We start from the raw sequence: 26,605 nt of genomic DNA, 5'->3' as shown, positions 1-26,605 counted from the left end.
GGGCCCCGTGAGCGCCCGGGGTGCGCCGCGGGAGGGAGCGCGCCGGGGCCGGGCTTGAATTCAGCTCCTGAGTCGGTGCTCAACGGGAGCATCTTCACTTCGGCAATTGCTCTTCTTCCCGGGAGTGAGAATTCCTCATTAAAATAAAAGGTTCTTGAATTTAGACCGCTACTTTGTGTGAGTCCCTGCGCGTTTTCTCATACGACCGTTTTTTGGTTTTTTGGTTATGTTTGTTTTTTTTTTTTTAAAGGTGCACTTGAAAACTTAGAAATAAATTTTTAGTCTTGCTCTTGTTTCATTTAAACACATAATTATTATCTTTTTATAGCTGTACTAGGCAACTTAGTGAAAGAAAATGTGTGTAAGTAGTAGCCAGAAGATGTATGAATTTTTTGATCCATATATGGAGAGGATGGAAAAAGCCATTCCCCTCTTGGTTACAATCTGAAAAGCAATGCACAGTGTCATGTTGAAATATTTTATATGCCTACGTAGTAGGCAGAATTTCAATTTTGACCTCGGTTGAGCTGAAACATTGAAGCTTTGGTTTCTGAGCATACATGTGTCATTACCGTAATGGCTTAACTTTAAATACTTTTTTTTCTTTTTTTGTAGATAAAGTGGAAGTTGAAGGGAGCACCTGAGGTTTTTTTACTTTTTTTAAACTTTTTTTTTTTTTCTTAAACACCATATTGAAGTATTTTGAGAAGGAACCATTGTCATGTCTGTATTTATGTGGAGGCCTGGTCTAGTTTTGAGCATGTATTAGATATATTAAAGTACTAGTAGGGAGTAGGCAGTGTTATTCTGAAGGGGCTTTGCTCTAGAACAAAAAGTACGTTCCTGACACGTATATCTCTGAAAGCTTTGTATTTATTTAAAATTGGCTAGCTACTATAACAGCTAACGACGTTGAAAACTTGCTCTGTGACACTGAACCGTGGGTTGTGCAGATACTTGCATGTGGAACGGTTTGTTGCTAAAATAAACACAGGCATAAGGGCTTTCAGGATCAGGGCCAAGTTCGAATAAAGGGGAAGCAGTGCTTGCAAATACTGCTATCCGTTGCAGAAACTGCAGTTGGAAGATGAACATGTAAGTGTATCATTTGGATGAGATTCAGAGAACACTTACCATCAATGACCTCTGGCAGCGTGTTGGCTAATTCGGAGACAGAGAAGGGTTAGTTTTGAATATGTGTGATAGGTGGCGTGTCTCTGCAAGCAGTAGGGTTGTTGGAGTATGCTGGAGCTACTTGATTATTAATGTTTCTGCGGTAAGCTTTTGCAGATGGTTTGTTACTGAGATACCTGGATAGATGTTGAAAACATTTGAGTCTGCTCTGCACATTTGCTGCCACTGGGACTGAAAGGCAGCCTGAGGCTGATGCCAGATGTGTCACTGGGTGTATATTTAGTCACACTCTGCTTTTTAGGAGCCCACTGTTTTGGGAATTTTAGGCGTTCTTAACCGGCATGGAAGGGCCTGTACTTCAGTGAAACAGGAAGTAGCAGATATTTTTGTTTGTGGAAATAGAGCTCTCAGATGCTCTATCTATTTATGTCGCCGGAGCAGGGACCGCTCCTTGGGCTGTCCATGCAGAGGTGGGGGCTTTGAGGTAGTTGTCACCAACAGGAGGATGTCAGCCAAGAAGTCCCCGATCCAGACTGATTTCTTGGAAATGTGGGCATAGCCCTACACCAACTGCAGATTAGTTTCCAATCATTTTGGGTAGTTCTTACTTGAAATAGTAGTGGAACTGTGTAAAGAGGAGCCTTTACAATGGCACTCTTCCATTGCCAGGCTACGGATGGGGGAAGGAATATGGTTGCTGCCAAATCACTGGAACTTTGCCAGAGATCTGCATCCTCAGCCTTGTTTTCAGATTTTCCTCAGATTCTGCTGATTGACTGACTTAGGATGCAGTGTAGTAAAGGACTTCAATGGGGATGTGCAGTGGCTTCAAAATGAACACAGTTAATTTTGTTAATTCTTTGAACCAGGTTAATTCTTCAAATCACAAGCAGTGTTCATATTGCAGTTTAGCGAAACAAGTAAACCTCACTTTCAGGATCTTTTCTGTTACTAGTGTACAAACCTAAAAAGAGGGTTGAAGGGAAGGTGTTCAACTGACAGTCTTTTTCCTGTCTATGGTGAATTTAGCTGGATTTACAGAGATGCCCCTCAGTCGAGTTCTCCAGAGAGGTGTCTGCTGTTTGTCATCTATTATCAGTGTGTAAACTATTTTTTGCTGAGAATAATGTTCAAGCAGTATCAAATAGCTGCTCCCATCCAGAACTTCCAATTGCAGAAGGTTCCACATGAAAGCAAGTTGTCTGTTTTAGGAGAATCCAGTTGTCCCTGTTCAGTCTTAGTGGTTGAGCAAAGCCTATCTGGGTTGTCCTGTGCAGAGGAGTGTGAGGGTTATCTGACCCTGGTTCCCTGATTATAATCTGGATGTATTTGCAGCTTCCTGCCAGTGCTAGCGAAGGGGCTGGTGCATACTCAGGGGTGAGGTGCTCACTCCTTGTGTGGTCCCATTTTTCCCAGACTGGATGTGCTGCTGCGGTGCCCTGCTGCCTGCCAGGGGGATGGCACTGCTGTGGAGTGTGCTGCTTGGGTGTGTTCTGACAAGGGGCTCAGGTGCAAGTTGCTTTTTCATTGCATAATTAAATTTGGCAACAGCCAAATTGCTTTATTCTGTTAAGTTTTGGGAGCAGTCAGTGGAATTTGATTATATGTTGCATGAAATTTTTGTGGTGTAAAAACTTTTCTATGTTTCTTCCTTCCTTTCATGATGGTGTGTTTTGTTCTGTTCCCCACAAATCAAGGGATGCTTCTGTCTTAGTTATAGGATGAAGCCAGTAAGGACAGTGCTTTCTGGAGGTGTTTGTGCAAGAGATACCCTCATCTTTCTTTATATATAAATCTAGACGTGAACCTGTGTGTCGTTTTTGTAGCCATTTAAGCAGTACACTACACCAAAAGCAGGGGCCATCTCTTCATTGGCATAAGTGAACTGGAGAAATACTACGTAGCAACTTTTCAAATCAACTGTACCTGAACTTGGCAGAAAAATAGCAGCCATTTCTATGTAAGTATGTGTGACCTTTTAGCAGAGCTATCTCACTGCCATTTATCTAAATTACATGGTGTCAAAAAAACAGCCAGACAAGCTTGACTCTTCATTAATTATGTGTACATTCTGCTTTGACAGGCTAAAAATCTAATTTTATGGTCACATCAACTTATCTTTTGTGCTTCTGGAGGAGGTCTAACACAAGTGTGATACGACAGCATATGTGTTCATCTGTCAAAAGCAAAATGATATTCTAAACGCTTGTTTTTCCCTCTATTTTTGCCTTTCTTTCTGAGAACAGATTTAATAGAAAATGTTTACATAGCTTCGAGAAGCAGGAAGGAGCCCAAGTCCCCCCAGGCCAGCGAGGTCGCCGAGCACAGGCCGCAGATAAACAGCATTACCGTTTCTAAGAAACGTAGCTGGCTGCAGCAGAGCACGCACCGACCTCGTCCTCCTCCTCTGGGAGAAGAAAATGCCTGTAAGGAAACACACGGGGCTGTTATCCCAGTACCCAAATCTCCCATCCCGCTGCCTGACCCCTCAGTGCAACAGACTCCTTCCACATCCACAGTGGGGCGGGAGCGCCCCACACGAAGCTGCGCTCCCGTTGGTGCCCTGCTGAGCACCGCGAGCCCTGCCGCTCTAAGGAGCGCTGCTTTGGACTTTGGCGAGGATAACGACGCAGATGATGAAGGAGAAATATGGTACAACCCGATCCCTGAAGATGATGAGCCCGACTTGCCGAGGGTCCGCCCTTCTGCTGTGAATAGCCCTGTTGCTGTGGGCTCCTCGGTGGTTCGGTACAACCCCCACCCAGGGGGTGACTCTGGGGTGGCCACAGGTCCCCACGAGGGTCCCCCACGCGGCGTGGAGAGCGCAGGGAACAGTCGGATGGCTCAGCCCGGCGAAGCGAGTCAGGCTGATGCCGTGCATCCTGGGGAGCACCTGCAGCAACACCGGCAGAGGTTTGCCTGCAAGACTCCTGTTGTGCCGGCAGTAGAGGACAATCCTGCCTTTAAGTGCCCTTCAACAGGTAAGAGGGTTCAGGAACATAAGTATTATATGCTCAGTTTTCTTTTAGAGGAATTATAAACCTTTCTTATGTCTTTATTTTCTCTTTCTCGTCCTTTTATCTTTACCAAGCAAATTTCCAGGGGAAATGCATGTCAAGTTCATAAAAAATTACTCAGACTGTGAGACTGATTCCTACTAAATGTAGAGCTGCTCAGTCGTTTCTCAGTTTGTTCATGGTGTGTCCAGGTGTGGTTGTCCTCTGTGCTCTTTGGCCCCCACCTTGCCGAAGACAAGGGTTTTACAAAGTGAGCTTGCTAAAGCCTGGTAATGTGAGGACAGGCTGGATTTCCTTTGTTAGCTAGTGTCTAGCCCTGGCCTTGGATTCCATCCTCAAAGCTACTTAATGTCTGCAGAAGTTTCTTTAACTTGCTGTCTGGGACTTTAATAAAGACTTCTTGGAAGACCATATAAATGCTATTCATCACATTGCTTTCTGTAATTACTGTCTTGTTGACTGTCTCAGGCTAATCTAATAGACTGGAGAGGAGTGGTTTTCACTTTCAGAAGCCAGCCTCTTTGTTCCTTGTTATCTTTGGCTGAGAGTTTGATAGTCTCATTTCCATAATTCCATTAGTGTGTGAATTCAGCATCTTATTAAAGTTTTTTCCCTCTGTTAAAAAAATCCAAACAAAAATAAAACCACACCAAACAAAAGTAAGCAGAAAAAAATCCCAACTCTTTCCAGAAAGGTATTATTTTTAATTACTGATGTGTCTTATATTATTTTGACCTTAACTCTAGTATCCTGTTGAGAGTTAGAAACAGCGTAAAGTTCAGAAGACAGGGAATTCCAGGTCCTCTCTTTGGAGGAAGTTCACACTTTCTTTGCACTGAGGTTTAAGAGCACGTATTTCTGCCCAGCTCAGCAGAGAGGACCTGGAACACCGGCCTCGGAGCCCAGGTGTGCATTGCCCTCCGGAGGAGCCTTTTCCCCATCCCAGTTGCCCCCAGGCAGCCCCTTTGTCCCAGCCGGCTTCTGGCCCCACAGCCCTGTGTGCCGGGAGCTGCTGTGCCCGCATTCCCAGCACAAAAATTGCTTCTGGGAACGGGGCTTGTTTCTGAAGGCACCAAAACAGCACAAGAAAAAACACTCGGTCTTCAATCTGGGAGTTTACATTTTGTCCCTTTTGTGGAAATGCTGCAGATACAAGCATGTTTTAAGTTGCAAAGTGTGTTAAAAGTTATTGAGCGTTTATTTAGAAATAGCTCACTTTATAGCTGCATGAGTTACTTAGACTGGTTATATTTGCTTGCAAGATAGATGAAAAAACATGTTTTTAGGTAGATTTTTGCCAATGTTGGAGCTCTAGCTGCTTTGGAGAGGTCAGTAAGCAAGGTTATTTAGGAAAGCTCTGTGTCTGTCCTGCAAACTGTATGGCCCCCGTTTCGGTTGTTAATCTCTCAATATATAGGTGACTATTTCTTAAAAAAAAAACCAAACACCTTTGTGTAAGAAGAAAAAAGTAAAAATTGTTTTCCTACTAAAGAAACATATCTGAAAACAAAATTGCCCTTTTAAAGTGCCTCATGAAACCAGGAGGATTGTTACAAATTTCCCCTGATTGATTTGTTAGGCATTGTGTTAATTAAGGTACTTTAAATGCAGCACTCTCGCATGTATTGAATACTGATCACATTGAATAGATTAATTGATGATGAAGTGGATCCCTGCTGCTCAGTAATTGGCTTTATTATGGAGAAGTGGCTTAGTTCTTCTTTTTAATCCAGTTAAGGTATCTGCAGTTATATTCAGCTGAATTTAAAATGACAGCTCATCCATGCAAAATTACTGCATGAAAGGCAACATGGCCAATTTAACTTTATTTGTGTTAGAACCTTGTTTGAATTATGCAACTGCTATGAAGTCTATATTCTTAGAGAGTTGAGTACATTAAGCATTAACTCCTGACAGATAAGCAATTACTCCTTTGGGGAGAAGTCTGCTTACCTTACTGATAGGATTTTATAAAAGTCTGCTTACCTTATGTGTCAATATTGGTTAATATTAGAGTCTAAGGTATTAAATTTTGAGAAGTATAGACAGAAGAAAATGGGACACTATAAAAGCCAACAAAATACATAGTTGTTCATTTTGTCATTTGCTGTTTTCTTTGGGTAACAGAATCAATTTTACCTTTAAAACTTTAAACATTGCTGCCTTACTTGGATTTCCAGCTTTGTAGAGAGATGATTGTGGATTCTTTTTGTTATTTTTGGAGAGAGTCTTTATTAGAAGATTAAGAAAAAATAAATGATAGAATTCAGTTGTTGGGAGTTAACAATCATAGGAAATATCTATTTATCAATAAAATGAATCATAGTTGTGGGGGTGCTAATTTGCCCCATAGTCTTAATTTACACCATTAGTTCCTGGTGTTAATCTGGTTACTTTCCACCAATAAATGCCATTTGTGTTAATAGGACTTGTCAGGTAATTCCTTAGCAAATAAATCTAGCCGTGCTGGCTTTTAAAAAAACCCTTATTTTTAATAAGGCACCCCTATAGCAGAGCTTGGGAAAATAATTCATTTATTTTGTTTATAACAAGTAGAAAAAAGGTAAGAGTAATAAGATAACTTGGTTCTGAGTCAGTAATTTAGAAATGTAGTGCCAGCTCAATTTAGATTTGTGGGAGAAGAGTTTAAGTGTAAAGGACCCTGGAGGCTGTTTTTAATCTGATGATGCGTTCTTGAACAGGCAAAATGGTTATGACTGGAAAATAGGAATGTTTTTTTGGTTTAAATACAATATAAAAATTCTATATATAGTTTTCTGCATACATAAAGTGTTAAAGTAAATTTTTACAGCTGTTTAGGATTGAACTCTTAACTATATGTTTTTATAGATGTATCACCTGCAGAATGTTGAAGAACATCCCCTTATAATATTGATTCCTGCAATAGGTTTATATTGTGGAGCTCTGGATAGTGCCTTCCAAAAAATTTGTAATATTTTTGCTTTTGGGGAGGATTACTGTTGAGATTAGTGTCTACTTTATGAGCAGAATCATCTCACGTGTGTCTGTATCTCAGAGACATCCAGGTAGGGCCTGCACATTGTAGGTTCCAGGATCTGGACTGTGCTTTTGCTACTGAAAATGTATGGGTGTTAGCAGTCTGGGTGGAAAATCCTGGTAGGAATCACCATAAACAGATTTCTTTTCAATGTTATAGGAAAAGAAGATCGATACCATATTCCCAATTGACCCCAATATATACCAGCTGGAGTTTGGCTTAAATCATACTAAAACTACAGTGCTCTTTCTCCACTTAGACCATGACCACTGTCCTGGTTTCCAAATACATCTTTTGGAGCCAATGCAGGCAAATACTTTGCATGCTTAGATGTTGCAAATAAGCTTCCAGCAATATCCATAGAGTATACCAGACAGCAAATCCTATCTACCAGTTTCCCTCCATGTGTTGCAAATACTATTTGCTTATTTGTATGTTTTTCCAGGTGGAAGTTGCTTTGTGATTTAATTTTCCAAGTGACAGGAGCTTTGGTTTCATGAGGCAGAAAAGCATCCATGCAAAATATTTGCATAATGTTTGAGGTAACAAAATGTTTTGCTGTGCAGCAGAAAAGTCTCTCTGCTCCCCCCTTCTGCAGAGCTGAAGCCAGTTTGTTGGTGGGCTTTTGGGAAGTTTGTGCAGGTCAAGTATTTATTCATGCATATGTCTTTGATCAGTGGGGTGGCAATGCCATAAAGACCTGCTGGTGAAAGAGCCAAAAGGATGTGGCAGCTGTGGAGTGGAAGCAGTTAATTTTAAAATAGCTATTGCTTTTTCCAGTTTCTGATTTGTGCCAACTAACTGTTTATATCCTCTGACTGGGGAAATGGGGGCAAAGCTGCTTTTCATGCCACGAAAGACACAGCGAGGGGAGATCTTAGAGCAGCCCAAAGAGACAGTGCTTGGCATCAGCTGCGGTGCTGCTGCTTGCATCTTGGTGTGACACTAGTGTCTGAGTAGGGCTAGTTGTGATTTATGTGCATCACAGAATTGTTGATGTTTAAAATGTCTGCAACAAACTCATCTTGGTTGTAGATACTGAACTCTTTAAGTCTGGTCAGAGATCTAAAGTGCTGTCACGCGTGCTTGTTCCTCTCTAATGAGATACTGCTGTCAAGGATGCTCGGAGGATTGCTGCCGTGACGAAGAGCAGGCAGTGGTCAGCCCCTTCACCTCTCGGCATGGATGAGCCTGGTCAGGTTATGCTGTAATCATTTCCCATTTTAATTGACTACTTAAAGCAATTTATAACTTTTTCTCCTGTAAAAGTAATCCCTGGGTTGATGGGTTTATCACAGATTGCATAATGTCAGCATGCATAGTATTTGAAGAAAACAAACTACCTTTACAGAGTTCTTAGAGATTTTTTTTTACCTTTTTAATAATTTCTCCATTCTTTGACTCTGAAGCATTATATAGGATTGACCAATGCAGTCTCTGTGTCTTAAGTAGTAATTTTTATAGGGGTAAAAAAAGACTCTTCTTTTACAGGTTAAAAGAGGAGATTTTTCCATTTATTTAGATAATTGCTACATAGAAATAATTCCATTCTATCTCAATTTTTAAAAGTTATTTTTAAAATTTTTTTTTTCCCCTGTTGCTGAGTGGATAGAGGTGATGCTTTCCTTATATTTCAATTGAAGTTGCTTGAATTTGATATAACATGAATTCTCTTAATGCCATTTACAGTTGTACTGTGAAGTTTTGTTTCAGAACAGGTCTGGAACTATTTGAAAGTATAATTTGCCTGCACCTGAGTAAGCTTTGACATTAGCAGAACTGTGCTGTTTGTGTCAGTTGAGGATCCAGATCAGTATTTCTTGTGGAATCTAGCACAGAAAAAACAGTAGCTGTTTTTCTGTCACCCACTGTTTGCTACAAGAACAATTTTGAGGTATTAGAGCTCTTCAGTTTTGACTTGCTGCTTTTTCATTTTTAATACATTTTCCCAGTAAATCCTTGGGTTGATCTTAGAAGTAATAGTAATAATAAAGCAGCATGAAAAATGTAGGCAAAAGGGAGATGTTGGTTTTGCAAGTTATAACTACTCAGTGTAAGCTGTATTATTTTTCTCTTTTCAAAATGAAACTGTTAGATCTTCAACTCTAATGCCTTTATTCTAGAGATGTGCTTTCAGTGTTAGATGTAGTGTACTTAATAAGTTTGTCTGGAGAATGGTAGGAAAAAATTAAATTACCTATCACCTTTTGTTGGTGGTAATTTGGCCTTTTTATTAGTTACGAGTGGCTGTTGGGTATTTCAATAGCTTGCTGTAATAAGGAACCGATAGTTTTCTGATAGTTTCCTGACTTAGTCACCTCAACTTAGTCACCAGAAATAAATTACAGGTTTTCTGAGGAACTTTAAAATAATTCAGAAGGCCTACCTTAAGCGATGAGGAATGTTACATGTATAACAGAGTAATCAAATGTGCCTGTAAAATAGCATGTGTTGCTGGCAGTGGGTATGCGTATGACAGTGATACATGTGCCCAAGCTCATGTAAACAGTGTTAAGCAGGGTCAGACAAGCATTTTTACTGTGCTGAATCACTGCAGGTGTCTGGCAGAGGCTGTGTTGTAAGTGTTTAAGGTAGTTTGAGTCATCTCTTCCCTTGGGGCATCCTTGTGTAGTGGTACGGCCTGTCAGCACCAGCCTGCTCAACCAAAGGGACAGTCGCAAGCCCAATGGATGGGCTGGGAGGCAGGGGTCTGGGTTCATGAAGCACCATGGGCTTCTTGTGTCTCTCCAGTTGTGTCTCTTTGGCCATGAAAAGGCTTTATCCTTTCATGCAACCCTATTGCTGAGCAAAGTAAAAATGTGGCTTTACTAGTCACGCTGAACAAATAGCTGATGGAAGCAGTCACTCAGGATGTCAAGTCATTTTGACTCTGATGGCATTGTCCTTCAAAAGCTATTTTTTTTCTCTATTACTCGTACTGCTAAAGTTTCCAGAAAGCCCAAGGTAAATGTAGTAAAGATACTATATTATAGAATAACTGGGGCTGGAAAGGACCTCAGAGGATCATCTGGTCTATGCTTTGGTGGGAAACAGAGCTTGGATGAGATTACCTAGCACCCTGTCCAGTTACATCTTGAAAAATTCCAGTGATGGGGTATCATGTTCCTGGGGATGTTGTTCCAGTGGTTGAGTGTTCTCACTGTAAAAAAAAAAAAGAATTTTATACACATACATAAATATAACCTGCATCATAAAACTGACCATCCCCATGCTGCCTTGAAGTCATTTACGCGACAGGTGCCTCTGTTTCATCTCCTCCTACCATCCTTCTGTAGGGTTATTTTTAAAGTTTAACTGCTGAGATGAGATTTGTGGTGGCAGAGCAAGCAGGGACAGGGACAGTTAGGAGCCTGTTTGCAGCACAGCCTTGCGACTTATTAAAAGGATTGAGGCGCAGCTCAGTTCCTTGGGCACCCTCGTGAGAAAGCTGTATCAGATGGGTAAGCTGGGGAGTGAAGTGTTACCAGACTCCGCTACAGCTCCTTTTGCAGCTTGTTCAGAGCTGTGTCATGTACACTCTTTAAAATTGCGTGCATACCTCAGCACATTGCTGGCTTTAGTGGAACAACATGTGGCTCAGTGCTGATGGGAATACCATCCTGCATAATACTCCACTGTTAGTTTCTTCCAGCCACATACTTCATTTTAACTGTTTGGTGCTGAACACAGCAAGAAGTTGGATACAAAAGTCAGAGTGTTAGATTGACTCTTCAGTTTTAATGAGCTGGGGGGAAGTTTAATTTGTTGGCCTGCTTTTCCAAGCCTGTGCCAGAGACTTTTGACAGAAGGGAAGATTAATGTTAGTGGGCTGCAGTATGGCACTGATTGCTATAGAGCACTCCAGGCCAGCCCACCAGTGGGACCGTGCTGTGATTTGCAGTACAAGGGGAGGCTTTGTCTGCTTTTATCAAACATCACATTTCTAACTAGCTGCTTGCCAGAAAAGCACAGCAGGCGTGCTAGAAATAGCCCTTCCCCTGTGAGGGAGCTACTTCCATGAGATTCAGGCTAAGTGAATTTTCCTCTGTCACTCTGGAAAACAGATTCTATGCGTTATCCTTCATAACTGAAACTTTCTAAAGATACTCTTTTAAGCAGCTGTCTGCAAAAGTTATTACAACCAAACTTCTGTTGGGACTAGAACTAGTCTTTGTAGGATTTTTTTTTTTTTTTGGGGGGGGGGGTGGACAAAACCACAACAAATCATTTTGGTCAAAGGCCAGATTGCCTGATTTAACTGTTTAAGCTAAGTTAAGTTTAAAAAGTACATTATAGTTAAATGGTGAAAATTTGAATGGGGAACTTGTAAAAATCACTAGCTGTACAGTGATTTGGACTTGAAGTGATTAGAATTAAAGCAGTAAACCTTTGAGGAATATGTAAGAGAAACCTCTGTAAAGTGTGATTTGCTGAGTATCTTGTGAAAACAGTGCTTCTTTCTTCTTTGTATATGCTGTAAACAAACTCTCCCTTTCCCTGACTAGCAAGGGGGATGACAGATGAATGTAGGTGTTTGAGTCTGTGAGCTGCTTGGGCTGATTGCACCACACAGGGTTAGTGTGCTTAGGGGCTCCATAGTACCCTAGTCTGCGCAGGCAAGGCTATGCGAGTCCTGTTGGGAGCTGCTAAAATTTGCAAAGTGATGAGTGAATGGGGTGGTTATTGCTAGTAAGAACCACTATTGGTTTCTCAAGGGATAGAAAATTGACTCTTAAGTGAAAGCACTCATGTAATTTTATTAATATGTATCCTTCTGGTGTCAGTTCCCCTCTTGTGAGCTTCATTAACTTGTGTAAATTCATTGCCTTTCTTACAGTCATTATGGCCTCACGATAGTGAAAGCAAAGAAAAACTTGAGCTATAACTTGGTATTTGGATTTCCTCAAGTACTGGAGCATGAGGTGAACTGCAGGTTCCTGACTGTGCAGTATTAGCTTATGTCTGATTGTGTGATCATGTTCCTTAATCAGTTGTCTTTTATTGCTAAATTAAGGGAATCTTTTTTTCTTTTTCCCTCTTGAGCATCATCGGTCCCTGCTGTTGCAATTTTTTTTTTTTTTTTTGGTACCTTGAAAGGTGGGTGATTTCCCACAAGGACGTCACTTGGGAACCGTGTAACTTTAAGGCCTGTCATGGGATGATTGTGCCAGGAAAAATGGAACGTTCCTGGCATGAATGAGACAGTGCAGGATGGATCTTTTGAAAGGAATAAATCCTCATTGTGTTCCTCCTCCTCCATCCTGTGGTGGAAAGGAGGAGCTGAGAGAAATGGAAGAAAAGGTGTGAGATGCTGTTTGTGTCTACACAGGAGGGATTTAGGTCTCTGGGTAATAGAGGGACATTCACAAGAGTATACCCATATTCTTTACTAGATGAGTGTCTTACCTCTAGACCTAAGAGGTGTGAGCAATGCTGATGTGTTGGCTATATAGTTAACTGCTTTGTAAGCAAGGGTGCATTTGCCATATTCCAGTATTTTCCCATTTTAGAGTGGTTTTGTTGCACCTGTGCCCCAGGAATGCAGCCATGTCTGCTTGTATGGGGGATACTGCACAAATGGATCGAGCTGAATGCAGCGGGTGAGATAGCTCGTTTGTTTATATGTAGTTTGTCCCTTTCATCTCCATAAAGCAGAACAAATCTGGCTTTTGACCATGAACAGCCAAATTTGGCTGAACAAGTCAGCAGAGCACAGCTTTCTGAATGCTCGTGAACATCTGACTGATGAATGAATGATGGTTGTCTGAATGAATTGTGTTTATCAAGTTATGACAAATCGACATGTTTCCCCTTGTTCAAGATTTACTTTTTCATTGCTGCGAACTGTAGTTACTGAGCAGTTTGAAAATGATTATTCCTTCTCTTTTCTTTTAAAGGGTCTGGAGTTGTACTTGCACACAAGGCTGATATACCCTCAACAGAGGTTTCTCCTCCAAGTCCCAGTCCTCTGAAAAAAAGCGGATCAATCAACTGGCCTTTCCCTGATAGAATTAAATCTCCCAGGACCGTGAGGAAGCTTTCCATGAAAATGAAAAAGCTGCCAGAGCTGAGTAGGAAGCTGAGTGTCAAGGGAGCTTCAAGCCATACTAGTTCAGATAATCCTCCTTCCCTGCCAAAAGGTAGCTGCCGGGATACAAGCCATACAGTGTCTTTGCCGTCTTCTGGAAACTCAACCACAGCTGCCAGCAGAAATGTGATAAGTCGTTACCATCTTGACAGCAGTGTGTCGTCGCAACACACCTACAAAAAGAAAAGCTCAAGGAACTCCAAATCCTTCAGCAAAGGTGGTTACCTCAGTGATGGAGACTCTCCTGAACTTATAACAAAATCAGGTAAACATGGGCATGAAACCAAGTGTTGGAAGGGAAAGGAGAGCCTTCCAAGTAACAGTGGTAAAACTGAAATAGATATTGATGCCTTCAGACACTACAACTTTTCTGATCAACCCAAGTGCTCTCAGTACATCTCTGGACTCATGAGCATTCACTTTTATGGTGCTGAAGACTTAAAACCACCAAGAATAGACTCAAAAGATGTCTTTTGTGCAATACAGGTTGACTCAGTAAACAAAGCAAGAACAGCCCTACTTACATGTAGGACAACATTTCTAGATATGGACCACACGTTCAACATAGAAATTGAAAACGCTCAGCACTTAAAGCTCGTGGTGTTCAGCTGGGAACCCACCCCACGGAAAAATCGGGTGTGTTGTCATGGAACCGTGGCTCTTCCCACTCTCTTCCGAGTGACAAAGACGCATCAGCTGGCTGTCAAACTGGAACCAAGGGGGCTAATTTATGTCAAACTGTCACTCATGGAGCAGTGGGAGAACTCTCTTGATGGCCTCGATGCAGATCGGGAGCCAGTGATGTTTGGGGTAGATGCTCGAAAAGTTGTTGAGAAGGAAAATGCGGGCTTGATGGTACCACTTCTGATGCAGAAATGCATTCTGGAGATTGAAAAGAGAGGCTGTCAGGTACTGTGCATATTTTATTCTGCTTTGTTAATATTTCTGTGTCAGGATAGCTGTTGCAGTGGGTGAGCAGTCAGTGGGAAAGGGGAAATCTAATACCTTTACATGTCAATTTTTTTTGCGTTGCTGCTCCTGTTTAGCAAACACTAGTTATTGTAATGTGGGAGGAGTAACAGGACTGTGTGAAATCTGTGAAATCAGTGCTTCTAACTTGGCCTTTGAAGAGGAGATGTACACATGCTCACAGGAGATGCTCACAGTAGTGCTTTAGGACTAGGGATAGTGGAACCTGTAGCCCCCAGCATGTAGTCATCCTCAAACAGCAGAGCTGAGAAGTTGAAAATACTTGATTCCTGAGACAAGAATCACTCCATAAGGACATGTATCTAAATGCAAAAATGAATATAATGTTCCCGCCTACCCAAACCTGAGGCATTGTGTGCAATGACACAATGTAATGACAACGGGTCTTTTGACAAAGCTTTACTTTCATGTGTGCAGTCTCAAGCCAACATGCCAGAGATTTGTCTCTGCTATCACTTTGTACACAGCAGTAAGATGAGGAGGAGACCCTGAGGGGCTGAAGTAGTTGTTTCCCCATGCCACTGCTCCTTGCCTTTCTTCAGTTGGTTTTCACAATTAGGACAGGAGATGAATGCTGTAAATGAGCAGTGCCCAGTGTCTTCATTCTAATACAGTTTATTGGTTGATGTAACCCAACAGACAAAAATATGTATGAGAAATGAGGTATGGAAACAAATAGCCAGTTACAGATGCTAGACAAGAAGTCTGTTAGGAAGGACTATGCACAGTCCTAAGGTCGGATGTTCCCCCTGGCAATGAATTTGAAACGGGTGGGAAGATTCTTGCATTCTGTTCCACAGCATGTGTGAGCCCTTGGTTTCTTTTACACCTGTTCTTGCTCAGGTGAAATTGAGAAGTAATCACACCTCCCACTGTTACTATTTTAAATTGCTGACAGGTTGGATGTAATTCCAGGTGTTGTGAAATTAACTGCTATTTATAACCTAGGTCATAAAATATAGACAGAAATTGTATTTCTGTGTAATTACTTTGCTGGAAGTCACTACTAATATCAAATGAGTGATTCTTACTGTGAATACTTCTCCTAACATTATGCAAATCAGTGGAAAAGAGAAGTTTTATTCTAATATATGTCCCCCATGGTTTCAGCATTTTATTTTGGGCTTATTGGCACCTAGTCATGCAAATGATATTGGGTAATCAAGGCAACACTGGTAATGAAGCGATTGGGATCTGAATTGTCTGAATGTACCTGATGCTTTTGAGCATGAAATCTAATTTGTGTATTTGCACAGGGAGAACCAAAAATGCAAAATATACTGTTAACTTTGTTTTAACCACGCGCTTGTCTGACATTTCTGACTTTCCTATAGACTGCAGACTACTGTTGTGCCATGTTATCTCCACCTGAATTTCAGGCGTTGCATTAGAAATCTTTGAAAGTTTAAGTCTTAGTCAAATACTACACTGTATTTAATCTTGGGAACAAGGGAGTACAAATTCCATTCCTATTACTTAAAGAGGAATTAATATATGGACAAACAGATAATTCATGTTTGCAAACATAGATTTGCATGGTCCAAGTCAGGAGTTTTGGATTCGTGGTTTGGTTTTGTTTTTTTGTTTGTTTTTTTTTTTTTTGTCTTTTGAATCCATGGTAGTTTTGGACTAACCATTTACTGCTCAGTACAGCTGCCTATAATGTTCATTACAATAAAATCAATATGTTTAAGATGTAGTTCCTTAAAATCATAGGAGTGCTTTGTATAAATGATGCTGTTGAAAATGAAGAGTAAATGGTGATAAAATGCAAAATTTGAGTGCATGAAAGCACATGATTTAACTAATAATTCAGTCCAAGTGGTATGAGTTTCATTCCTATCACCATGAGCATGTTAACCCTTGTTTTGCATAAAACTTTTCATAAAATTTGAAACCCGTGGAAGTCAGCATCTTGTAATCTTTAAAACATTATGTTATAGGTGTAATAATGGAGTATTCATAATTTTCTTGAAACTCTGGTTATTGGTGTAAAATATTTTAAATTTTGTTTTCTATATAACTTGTAGGAAAGATTTTTTTTTTTTAATTGCTTTATAGCATTACTTATTTTTAGTAGGTAGTCAGTTGTATGACTGCTGTTTCTGCTAATGATTAATAACTGTATTTTGGTATAGTGTAATTTTGTATACATAAAGCTCAAAACGCTTTCTCTCCTTATTTCTTTCTGCTGAAGTTCCAGTTCTATTTGTTATAATTAAACGATTATACTAGGAAAAATAACGGTGATCTAAAGGAGTAGGATAAGAAGAAAACAAATGTTTCATCTGTATTTCTTTTTTTTTCTGAATTTGCATAAAAGCAAAGCATTAAATGATTCCAATTTAAAACTCATGTTCTGTCAACAAAATACTGCTCAGCATGTTCACTGTTGCAGGAAACATTAGCATTACTCACTTGCTACCTAAGTCCCAACTGTGTCTCTTGTAAAATGTTTGATACCGTAGGTGACTGTTTGATGTTAAGCATTTGCACTGAGTTTCCTTAACTTACATTTCCAAACAGTTGGTTTTGTTGCACTTCCAAGATGAGACAATACATGATGTCAGTTATTACTCCCCTCTGCAGGAAAATGACTGATGTGGGGCTGTTGTTTTTGCTTCTAGGTGGTAGGCCTGTATCGGTTATGTGGCTCAGCAGCGGTTAAGAAAGAGCTTCGAGAGGCGTTTGAGAGGGACAGCAAGGCTGTTACTCTCTGTGAAAGCCAGTACCCAGATATTAATGTCATAACAGGTAATACATTTGCTTGCTTTTCTTTTAATCTGGAATCATGCCATATTCCCAACATACCATTTAGAAGGTGAAATTGTGATCTGAACTAGTTTTCTTTTGTCGTTTAACAAGCTGTTTACTGCTGCTTTGTATTGCTAAAGGTTAGGTGGGAGTGGGTGCAGTGACCGTGGGGATGTGCAAATACGAAGCAGCAGTGATTTGGAGGGAGAAAGTATGGATAGAACCACTTTCAGTAACTGTTCCACCAGTTACAGAGGGAAGAGGACGCCTGAAAGGAGCCAGTTAAACCTCTGCTGTTGGTTTTTGTTGGAGCAGATCTTTAAACACTTGGTTGTGATCAGGCACATCTTCTGAGCTGGTTGTTCTACTGCATGTGATCCAAGGGCCATCTCGATCAACCTGCGGTCCTCCCTTTATATTGGAAATTGAAGCATTTTTGGAAACGCTTCCTATTGTATTGTGCAGGCTAGTTAGAGCTGCAGGAAAGTGCCTTCATTTGATCATTACTTCTGTTAAAAAGTAATTAAATAGCAGCTTTCTCCTGCTTGCTGGAGTTGGGCCTCTACTTGCTGTCATACAGCAAGCTCCTGGCAAACATGGGAGGGACTGGGAGTACAGGAGCAAGGAGGTCTTAGGGAAGCCTGTCTGCATCTGCATCTTTACATTGACAGGAGTTGCACTGCACAACTGAAGTAAGTTGTTGAGGGTTTTTTTGTTTGCTTAGAAGTGGAACAGTTTTATAACTATTGATACTTGTTATGTAAGCCAAAGTTGATCTAATTTCAGGCATCGCTGACTACACCAATTGCTCAGGAAATTAGATGGGAGCATTCATTTCCTAGTATCCAGGGGATGGAAAATATAACAACAATAACAACAACAGTAGTCAGGGTATAAATTTTCTATGCCAAAGCCCTTTCTGTAACATCCAACATCCAGCTATATGGGACAATTCTACGCTGTTTGCTGGTTTATTTCATTTTGGTGTATTGGGAATGAATTTTGTTCATTACACTTCATAATTATGCAAAGTGGCCTCAGAAGATAGTGGCATTTACTGGATTAAATAAACATTTGGTTGAGAATGTGCGGCTAGTTGATTTGCCTATGTGCCTTGGCGAGTTTTGCTGTTGAGTTCAGTGTTGCTCACAAGTACCAGCATTCTCAGCAGCAGAAACTTGTGTTTGTGTTTCACTCTGATGGGATACAGCCTTTATAAAGAGGTGGTGTACAGTAAAAGTAAATAGTGTAAAAGATCTTTTAAACTAGATAGTTTTCTTCTCTTTACAATAAATTAAAGAGAAAAAGTGGTGATAACTTCTAAGATCAGATTGTTTCATGAAATTATTGAAGTCCTGTTTTCTTCCTGATTTTTGTAAATCAACTCAGAAGGGGCAAAACCCCCTCTTGCTTTCTGCCAAACAGCAGAAACCATCTGATAATAAGCAGACAAATGGTAAACTGCTATTTGGTTAATGTAAACTTTTGGCTAACGGAATAATAAAAATGGCATTATGATCCCATGCTGCAAGTAGTTGTTATGACAAAACAGTATTTGCAGAAACAATTCAGGAGTATCATGGGAAAGGGTATAGAAACTTAATTCTCATCCATATATAATAGAACCTGTAACATTTCATAAGCATTTTTATTTTTCCCAAAGTATGTTGCACACTCAGAACCAACCAGAATTGGATGAAACCAAAGTCTGAACCGCAGGGGAGCTTGGTACTGATGCAAAGCCCTGGAAAGGCAGTGGCACAGTCTGACCTTTCCATCACAAGTTTATGATGTGGTGGTTAAATAGAAAAGTGTACTTCAGTTTTTAAGTATACGTTGCTGCAAGCCTCATTGGTGATGGTGAACTTCTGGTGACTGTGCAGGTCCTGCTGGCTCTTTTTTTGGTTGTACTACTGAAGGATAATTTTTTGCATTTGGAATTTGTATTGTAAGAGTGAAAAGACTACAGCCTTGGTGTCAGCTTTATGGGAAGACTACTGGGTATGCTTTTGTATATGTTATATTGCAAGAGTTTCCTTACATGCTGCTTTCCTTATAAGGTGAAGATAGTTTTAAGAAATGACATTTTAAAAAAAAAATTCTTTCCCCTGGTACCCCTGCGGCTGTGCTGTATGGTTGCCTGTAGTTTCTGCATTAATGTTTTGTTGAAAGGACTGAGTGTGGGGGTCCTGTGTGAGTTGGGGCAAGCAGGGAGGGGAAGGGGTGTTTACATCCATAACTTCTGCTGACCAAAGTGTAACCCACTCACTAATTACTGTAAACAGTGTGGTCTGGTTTGAAAGGGGAACCTGCAATTTTTGCTGACAGACCTGAGGTACCCACCATGCTTAGTGCTAGGAATAAAAGAGCCCACAAAACCTCTCTTGCATGTGCTTAGGAAGCAGGGTTAAGGGGGAATGTTCCCCCTGATGTTTTACTGCTGTATTTGCAATGCTGAGGCTGATGCACATGATTCATACTTTTATCAGCCAGAACATGCGTTCCATAAAATATTAATCCTCAGCATAAATCTTGGCTGATTTGAAGAGAGGTTCTGTGTTGTGTCCTTTTTGAATTTGAGTAGCACTCCTTTTCAAAAAGATTTAAAAGGTGGGTTTTCTTTGACAACTCTCCAAAGACTAAAGAATGAACATTTAATGATTAAACATTGACTGAGAAATGCTTTTGGGATTGACACAAGCTTACACACAAGTGGGCTCATGGCTCAGACTGAAGTGTGCAGCCAGTTTTTGGAACTGACCAGTAGTCATGTTGTTGCATCGTGTCTGTTCACATCCACGTGAATTCATATCTCTGCATAAAGCATGCAATACTGTTAACAGTTCAGTAGGTCAGAAAAATGAGGAATTAATGAAGTGGATGGCAATTTCTGCTCACTGTCTAAAATTGTTGTGTGTGGTTGTGTCAAGGGGAATGTATTAGTGGACTGGCAGCAGTGGGAAGCATAGATACGTGGAAAAAAAAAAAACCAGCAGCAGCCTCTTACAGGGCTAATTTAGCTGACTGAATAGCAAAAGGATTTAGAAAGGTCAAGGGGCATTCATGGCTCCCAAACTATCCTGTTATTCAGGGCTAAACAGGAGTCATTTGACAGGTGGTAGTCCTATGGCTGTGGCTGCTATTACAGGAATTCCTACCAAATGATTGTTTATAGACAGTTGTGTTTCAACAGTATAAGCTGATTTGATTATGACATACCATTTTCTACTGAGAAGACTGAGTTGATAAGTTGTTTTGTTAAATAGCACAGTGTGATGGTATTTGCTGTGATTTGGGATTTTACAAGGCTGTGAGGAGTGCATACTAAAAAAATCTACCTTTCCAACTTTGCCTTTTTAGAGCACAGGCTGCTTTGTTAATTACAGTACCTGCTTTCAAAAATATTTTTTTAACCCACCATTTATTCTTTAAGTAGATATTTAAATTCAATTGCAGTCTAGCTAAAATGGGTAGATCTTTGTGGCACTAAATGCATTTTTTAAGGAAAATAAAAGCTGCTGGGAGGCAGGCCTGTTTCATTCCAAGTTTTCTGTATCAGTTGTACTGGATATGTTGCTCCTGGAGAGCATCCTCTTTCCAGGGGCTGCTGTTAGATGTCTTAATTTTATTTTTTAATTATAATTCTTACAGTCACTGAAACACCACTGAAACTGAACTATCAGCCAGTCTCTAAAGCCAGCTTACAAGAATGCAAAGGCTCAATTCTTTTGTTTGCATCTGTTGAAGGAACAGGGGTTAGTGAGGCACTTGCCTGGTTGTTGCATTCACTAGGAACAGCCTCTTCTCTAGCATTCCCAGCTTCTGAAACAGGGCAGTATGTCTCTGCAACTGGGAGAGCTCAGTGCACAGGTGTTTTAGCCAGTGTCTCCCGTGGATGTGAATTACGTTAGTCACAGCAGAAGCTAGCGATGTGCTGGGGATACAGAGTACCCAGAGGCAGGGGGGAGTTGACGTTTTCCATTTGAGGACATCTGTGTGGTTTGTGCTTTGGTAGGTGAGAAGAAGCAGTGTGCTTTACCAAATGTGCCACTGGAATGTTTGCTTATAATTTTATAGCTGAAAATAAACTGAAAAGGAAAATTAACTGCTGGTCAAAGATAAAGGAGGTGGTGTCATTAAGCTGAAGACTTGGTGTTTGTAGGAGTTCTTTTCCTTGGACAGGAGGTGGACTGCTAAGAGCCCTTTCCTTGGCTCTGCCTTGCTCTGATCAGGAGGGGGGACCTGGAGGGATGTTCAGCCTGAGCCTGGTGTACCCACTCCTGCACACACAGCAGCCTCCACACGCACCCCTCTTCTCTAGAGGTAGTGCATCTTCCTACCCTGGTTTCAATCCTTAGTTTGTGATGAGCTGCCTTGTTTGGGGTTGAAGATGCTGCCAGGGGACAGGGGTGCTGGTGCGGGGCCAGGGGTGCTGGTGCCCCGGGCCTTGTGGGGACGTCCTTGTGTACCCACGGTTCACTGTGCACTTTTGCTGCCCTCCTCCCATCCCTCGCTCCTGACTACAAAATCTGTCACTGACATGGAGGATTTTCTCATGGGACAGGTGAAGCTGATGTGCTTTAGTGCTCCCTAAAATCGCTGGAAAGGGGTTCTGCAACTAAAGGCAACTGTTCTTGTGTCTCTTGTGAAGGTGTCCTGAAGGATTACCTGCGAGAGTTACCCTCTCCCCTGATAACCAAGCAGCTCTACGAAGCAGTGTTGGATGCCATGGTGAAAAGTCCCTTGAAAATGACAGCAAGTGGTTGTGAGAATGACCCGAGGGACTCTGAGCACACAGCAGCTCTTCTGGGTTGCCTGCCAGACGTTGAGAAGGTGAGCGGTGTTAGCGGGTTCAGGTAAATTGCATGCTTCTGAAAATAAAGGAACGTTTTCATGCTGCGTATAAAATACGTCAAAATGTGTACACCTGTTTCCTGATGTAATGGTCTACTTGGATTTTCGATGCTCCGCATCTCTGAAAATACTTCCATGCTGTGGTTAATCGGAGAGTCTGCGTTGCTGGATTTATTCTGGTTTGCATTTTATATTGTCTCTGTGAAACTGAATGAAGAGCTGTGATCACTACTTCTAAATGAAGATTATTCCCATGTGGTGTCCTGCTCCATTTCTGTGAAACGCTCTAATCTGTGTGTCGTAATTACATAGGCAAATGCATTCCACTTTCCTAAGCATGTGCAATAAAGCCTTGGCTTCCCACACTGTGTAGTGTAACAGTGCTGTGTACCATTACCTGCTGAATTCACCTCTGTGGAAAACCACAGCCCATGGAAGAGAGTGAGTGAGTGGCCTGCACAGTACCTGGAAGTTACCTGGAAGCTTGCTCTGATGCTGAGGTCATATTGAGGGCTGCTTTATTTGCTGATGTACCTGGATCATCTCTACTGCTTCTGCAGCTTCTTCCCCCTCTCTCATGTCCCCTTTCCACTGTGAGAAAACTCATCCATGTAAAACTGAGATCAGATAAAAAAAACCTGAATTTTACCAGAAAGTCTATTTTAACTGGTTTGCTCTGTGATAGTCTAATACAGCTTTTCTAATTCAGCACTTAGATGGTTCCATTGGTGGGCATTGGTAGAAAAACCTTAGCCATCAGCCTTGATCTTAGCCCTCTAGTGTGGTGATGTTAGGATGTCAACACTATCTTCATGTAGTGTTTTATTTTCTCAGAAGTATTTTGTTCTTTTAGGCTACCCTGAAGATGCTGTTGGATCACCTGAAACTGGTGGCTTCTTACCATGAAGTAAATAAGATGACGTGCCAGAATTTAGCTGTATGTTTTGGGCCTGTGTTACTGAGCCAGAGGCAGGAAACCACCAACCATAACAACAGAGTCTTCACAGACTCAGAAGAGCTTGCTAGTGCCCTGGACTTCAAAAAACACATAGAGGTTCTTCACTATTTACTCCAGCTGTGGCCAGGTACTGTTTCATGATTCTAATCAAGTGAAAATATCAAACCTTGCTATATGTTTTTACTGTGTGACAGTGTATGTTAACTCACAGGATGACTGAGCAGCATCAGAATTCTTAAACCAAGAGGTACTATGGCATCACCTATTAATCTAAAGAAATCATGACAGTTTTATAATCTGCTCTTTGTATTCAGTCACTTTGTTTAATGGAAAGTTTATTGGTTTTAATTGGTTTCTTGCCAGATGGCAGATTTTGAGTATAATGTAAGAAATGGTGAAGAGTGCTTCATGAGAGTAAAGATACGTGAAAAAATAAGCCCAGTGACAGTAAGGTTTCCACATCTGAATTAGGGTGTTTGGGGATTATTTTTTGGGGGTGGGGGGTGTGTGTTTGGTTTGGTTTGTTTTTTCCTTCTGTTCTCATGCTTTGACTATTCAGGTTTTTCTGTGCATGGAATTCATTAGTTGTTTGGTCTCAGAGATACCTGAAGGATTACTTTATTTCTGCTCTTATAATTTGCCAGAGTTGGGAACATCCTTATAGTAAGAGCTGTGCAACTTCTGATTGATATTGCAAAGCTTTGCATAAGGAAAAATGTTTTTAAAATAAAACACAACAAAAACCCCAAACCAACCAACCAACCCAAACCAACACACCCTAAGTACCTTTTAGCTCCTAATTCCAGACTTAGGAGGTCATATGCTTTTGCACAATTTGGGGTCAATTCTCAATAAGAAGGGAGGCGTAATTCTGTTTTTCCTAATAAACTACCAAAGTAGATGTGAAGGTAACTATTTTTGCTAAGATCTGCCTTTCAAATGGGAAATGATTGTACAGTGTTCACGTTTCCACTGGTATTCAGAGACGTCTAAGCCAGTGGAAATAGTCAGGATGATATATGGATCCCTGGGTTTCAGCCTGTGGTGAATTCTTGTGCCTTGCTGCTGCTGAACCGCAGCCTTCTCTTGCACAAGCAATCTCAGTCAGGAGCAGATTAAGATATTGCAGCTTTTCAGTTAAACAGGGAGAGCTGGAGAGTAATACTGTGAAACAACTTAACTTTGGATCTGATGGGTTTAGTTTGTTTTCAGATAGTCTTTGGCCCAGAAGTTGAAAGCTGTCTAACCCTGCAGAAAGTGGGTCTGATGTGCTGTATCTTCCTTTTTCACAGTGGTCTGGCTAAATGTGGAGAACTGATCTGCTTGGTAACCTGAATAATTTAATATCCATTTCTCAGATTTGAGCAGTGTAAACCCTTTAGTTTTTGAGGCTAAAAGAAGATTCACCTCATCTAAACAGCTTCTTAATTGTTCCCTTTTAGAACACAATAATTGCTCTTGGGAAGCTGCTGAATTTCTGCACCATAAAATGGAATTACAGTTAATCTAAATTAATATGTTTGATAGGGTTTGTTTTTAAATTTATTTTTACTTGAAGAGGAGGTCTGCTTTTTGTAGGAGACTTGGGGTCATCTGGAAAGTATAGATGGGCTTGGCAATACTGAATTACAGATGCTGTGTCTGCATTTGAGTCAGCTGTGTGTTCAGGATACAAAATATTCCCCAACTCATTTAAAGAGTGTTTGGCAAAAGGCGCTTTTTTTTTTTTTTTTTTTTCTCCTGACACCTCCCTCCATTGCAAACATTATAAAGAGAAATTGCTAATCCTAGTTAGGTGGTTCTTGAAGCATTTTATTTTGGAGGGTTCAGGAAAGGCTCCTGACATGGAAGCATGAGTTGGCAAAGATCTATATGTGGCAGATTCTATACAATAATTTTCAAGAAAAAAAAAGTGTCTGGATTTGTTGTCTATTCCTAGACATGAGGTATAAATGAATATGTACTAGCCCACAAAGTGCAGGAGAGGTACATGAATGTGTAGCCTTATATAGTTTGACTGTGAGCTAATAAGATGTATGATTCTGTTGTGAGTTAAAGGGGTTTTTATGATTACCCGAAAAGTATTGGAATCTACATGGTATTGTAATTACACAGGTCATCTTAAACAGTCACTGCTCTACTTTGCCAATAATACTTCTAAGTTTTTATCTAGAGACTTATTTTACATTTGTAAGGTGGGGTCTTTTAGGGGTCTCTTTTGTTTTAATTATGAGAGAATTTTCAGGGAAGCGTTAATCCTTTATTGGGTAAAACTATGAAGTATCAGGACAAGTGAAGGAATGCAAAAGAAGAGACTGTAAGCTCACTTAACCAGCACAGCGTAACTGCCCAGTTTGTGAATAGCCCACTGAGGCCTTTCAAGTGCTCGAACGTTTCTTGTGGTATATCTGATACTGATTAGTCTAAGGAATATTCTGGGTGAGACAGTGATTTCAGCCATTGTGGGCTACTTCATTCCTTTTACAATGGTTTCCACCCAGGGAGTATCACTAGGATCCTTCCTACTGCCACAAACCTTGTTGTCAAGAGCCACTGTGAATCGAGGCAATGTTGCTGGTGTGTGGGCTACAGTGGCCAGTGAGCGCCTGGGCATGCCTTTGTCCCTTAGCCATGGGAAAGATACGTTTGGGAAAAAAGTCAATGTAGACAACTAATGTACTGGAGGGAAAAACCCCCTGAGTCTGATTTAAGACTTGGCTTGCATTAGCCATTGCTAGCCACTCTGCCCTGATTTTCAGCTGAGTGGGTGAGTTGCTTTCCAGTAGCTCAGGTACAGGTGCTGCAAGGATGTCGCCAGCTGGGCAGCTTGAAGAGCTGCTTGTGGACAATGTAAATTGCAGTGCTTTTTACAATTTTTTTCCATACTCTGCTGACCTGGTGGCAGCCATGCCCTGGAGTTGCCTCCTGTGACAGCCAATCCCATGGCTGTAACAAGTACACGCTGACCACGCTGTGGGTCAGTGCTGCTGGGAGGCTGCCAGCTGTTGGCTCTGCTTGCTGTAGCCTCATGGAAACCTTCTCTGCCTGAAAATAAGGGCAAAATGAGACCTATGGTGCAGCTTCATGATGGGCTTGTGGTGATTGAGGACATTCCTGCTCCCTTGTCAGCTGCAGGTGGGCAACCCCAAAGCTACTGATTACCAAAAATGAAAAGAAGCTTTCAGTCAGGTCAGTGAGCCTGTGCAGGAGAGATGGGAAACATGGAGGAAGAGGGAGACCAAGAGCTGTTTGGGCAACAAATACTGTGCAGGAGCTAATAGCGAAACCTTGGGGATGACTTATGGCACGGCTGCTGTGGAAAACAAAAGCAGGTAGGTGTAGCTCTGCCTATAGGAGTGTGCATTGGTGCAGAAAGGGCAGGAGTAGGGTAAGCAGCAGAGTTTTTCTTCACCTTGAAGAGAAAGCCACATGCTATCCCTTTACTTGCAAGAACTGTGGGACATTGTGCTAAAAGGGAGGTAAAATGTGAGTGCAGAGACATGAGCAGGTGAACACCAGACAGTGTAAACAGTACAGTTGGACCTGACGGAAGGATTGCGGTTTGGTCCCTTATATTTAATCTTCTGTGGATTGAGACAGCTTGATAATCAACATGTTGTTCAATACTTCAATTTCCGTATTTTTCCAACTGAAAACAAACAGTCCTTGTTCAGTTAGACCGTGTAATACTGGCAAGTTATTGTTAACCCATGGCCCTTCCTCTTAATGGAGCATAGTTGAAACAGAAGGGCTTTTGTTATAGCACGGGGCGGGGGGGGGGGGGGGGGGGG

General features: G+C 41.2%; 1 protein-coding gene across 1 annotated transcript in view; it reads left to right on the top strand.

Annotated features, from left to right (window-relative positions):
- Positions 1-1,139: 1,139 nt before the first annotated feature.
- Positions 1,140-26,605, top strand: part of SYDE2 (synapse defective Rho GTPase homolog 2) — a 28,896-nt gene continuing 3,430 nt past the window's right edge. The window contains exons 1-6 of the mRNA XM_026853915.1: positions 1,140-1,182; positions 3,381-4,115; positions 13,068-14,167; positions 16,876-17,002; positions 21,654-21,835; positions 22,710-22,941. Coding sequence (XP_026709716.1) covers positions 1,140-1,182; positions 3,381-4,115; positions 13,068-14,167; positions 16,876-17,002; positions 21,654-21,835; positions 22,710-22,941 — 2,419 coding nt within the window. The remainder of the gene's footprint in view (positions 1,183-3,380; positions 4,116-13,067; positions 14,168-16,875; positions 17,003-21,653; positions 21,836-22,709; positions 22,942-26,605) is intronic.

This window comes from Athene cunicularia (genome assembly GCF_003259725.1).
Source record: "Athene cunicularia isolate RWA chromosome 8 unlocalized genomic scaffold, athCun1 chr8_part1, whole genome shotgun sequence".
NCBI lineage: Eukaryota > Metazoa > Chordata > Aves > Strigiformes > Strigidae > Athene > Athene cunicularia.
This window is presented reverse-complemented; position numbering and strand designations above follow the sequence as displayed.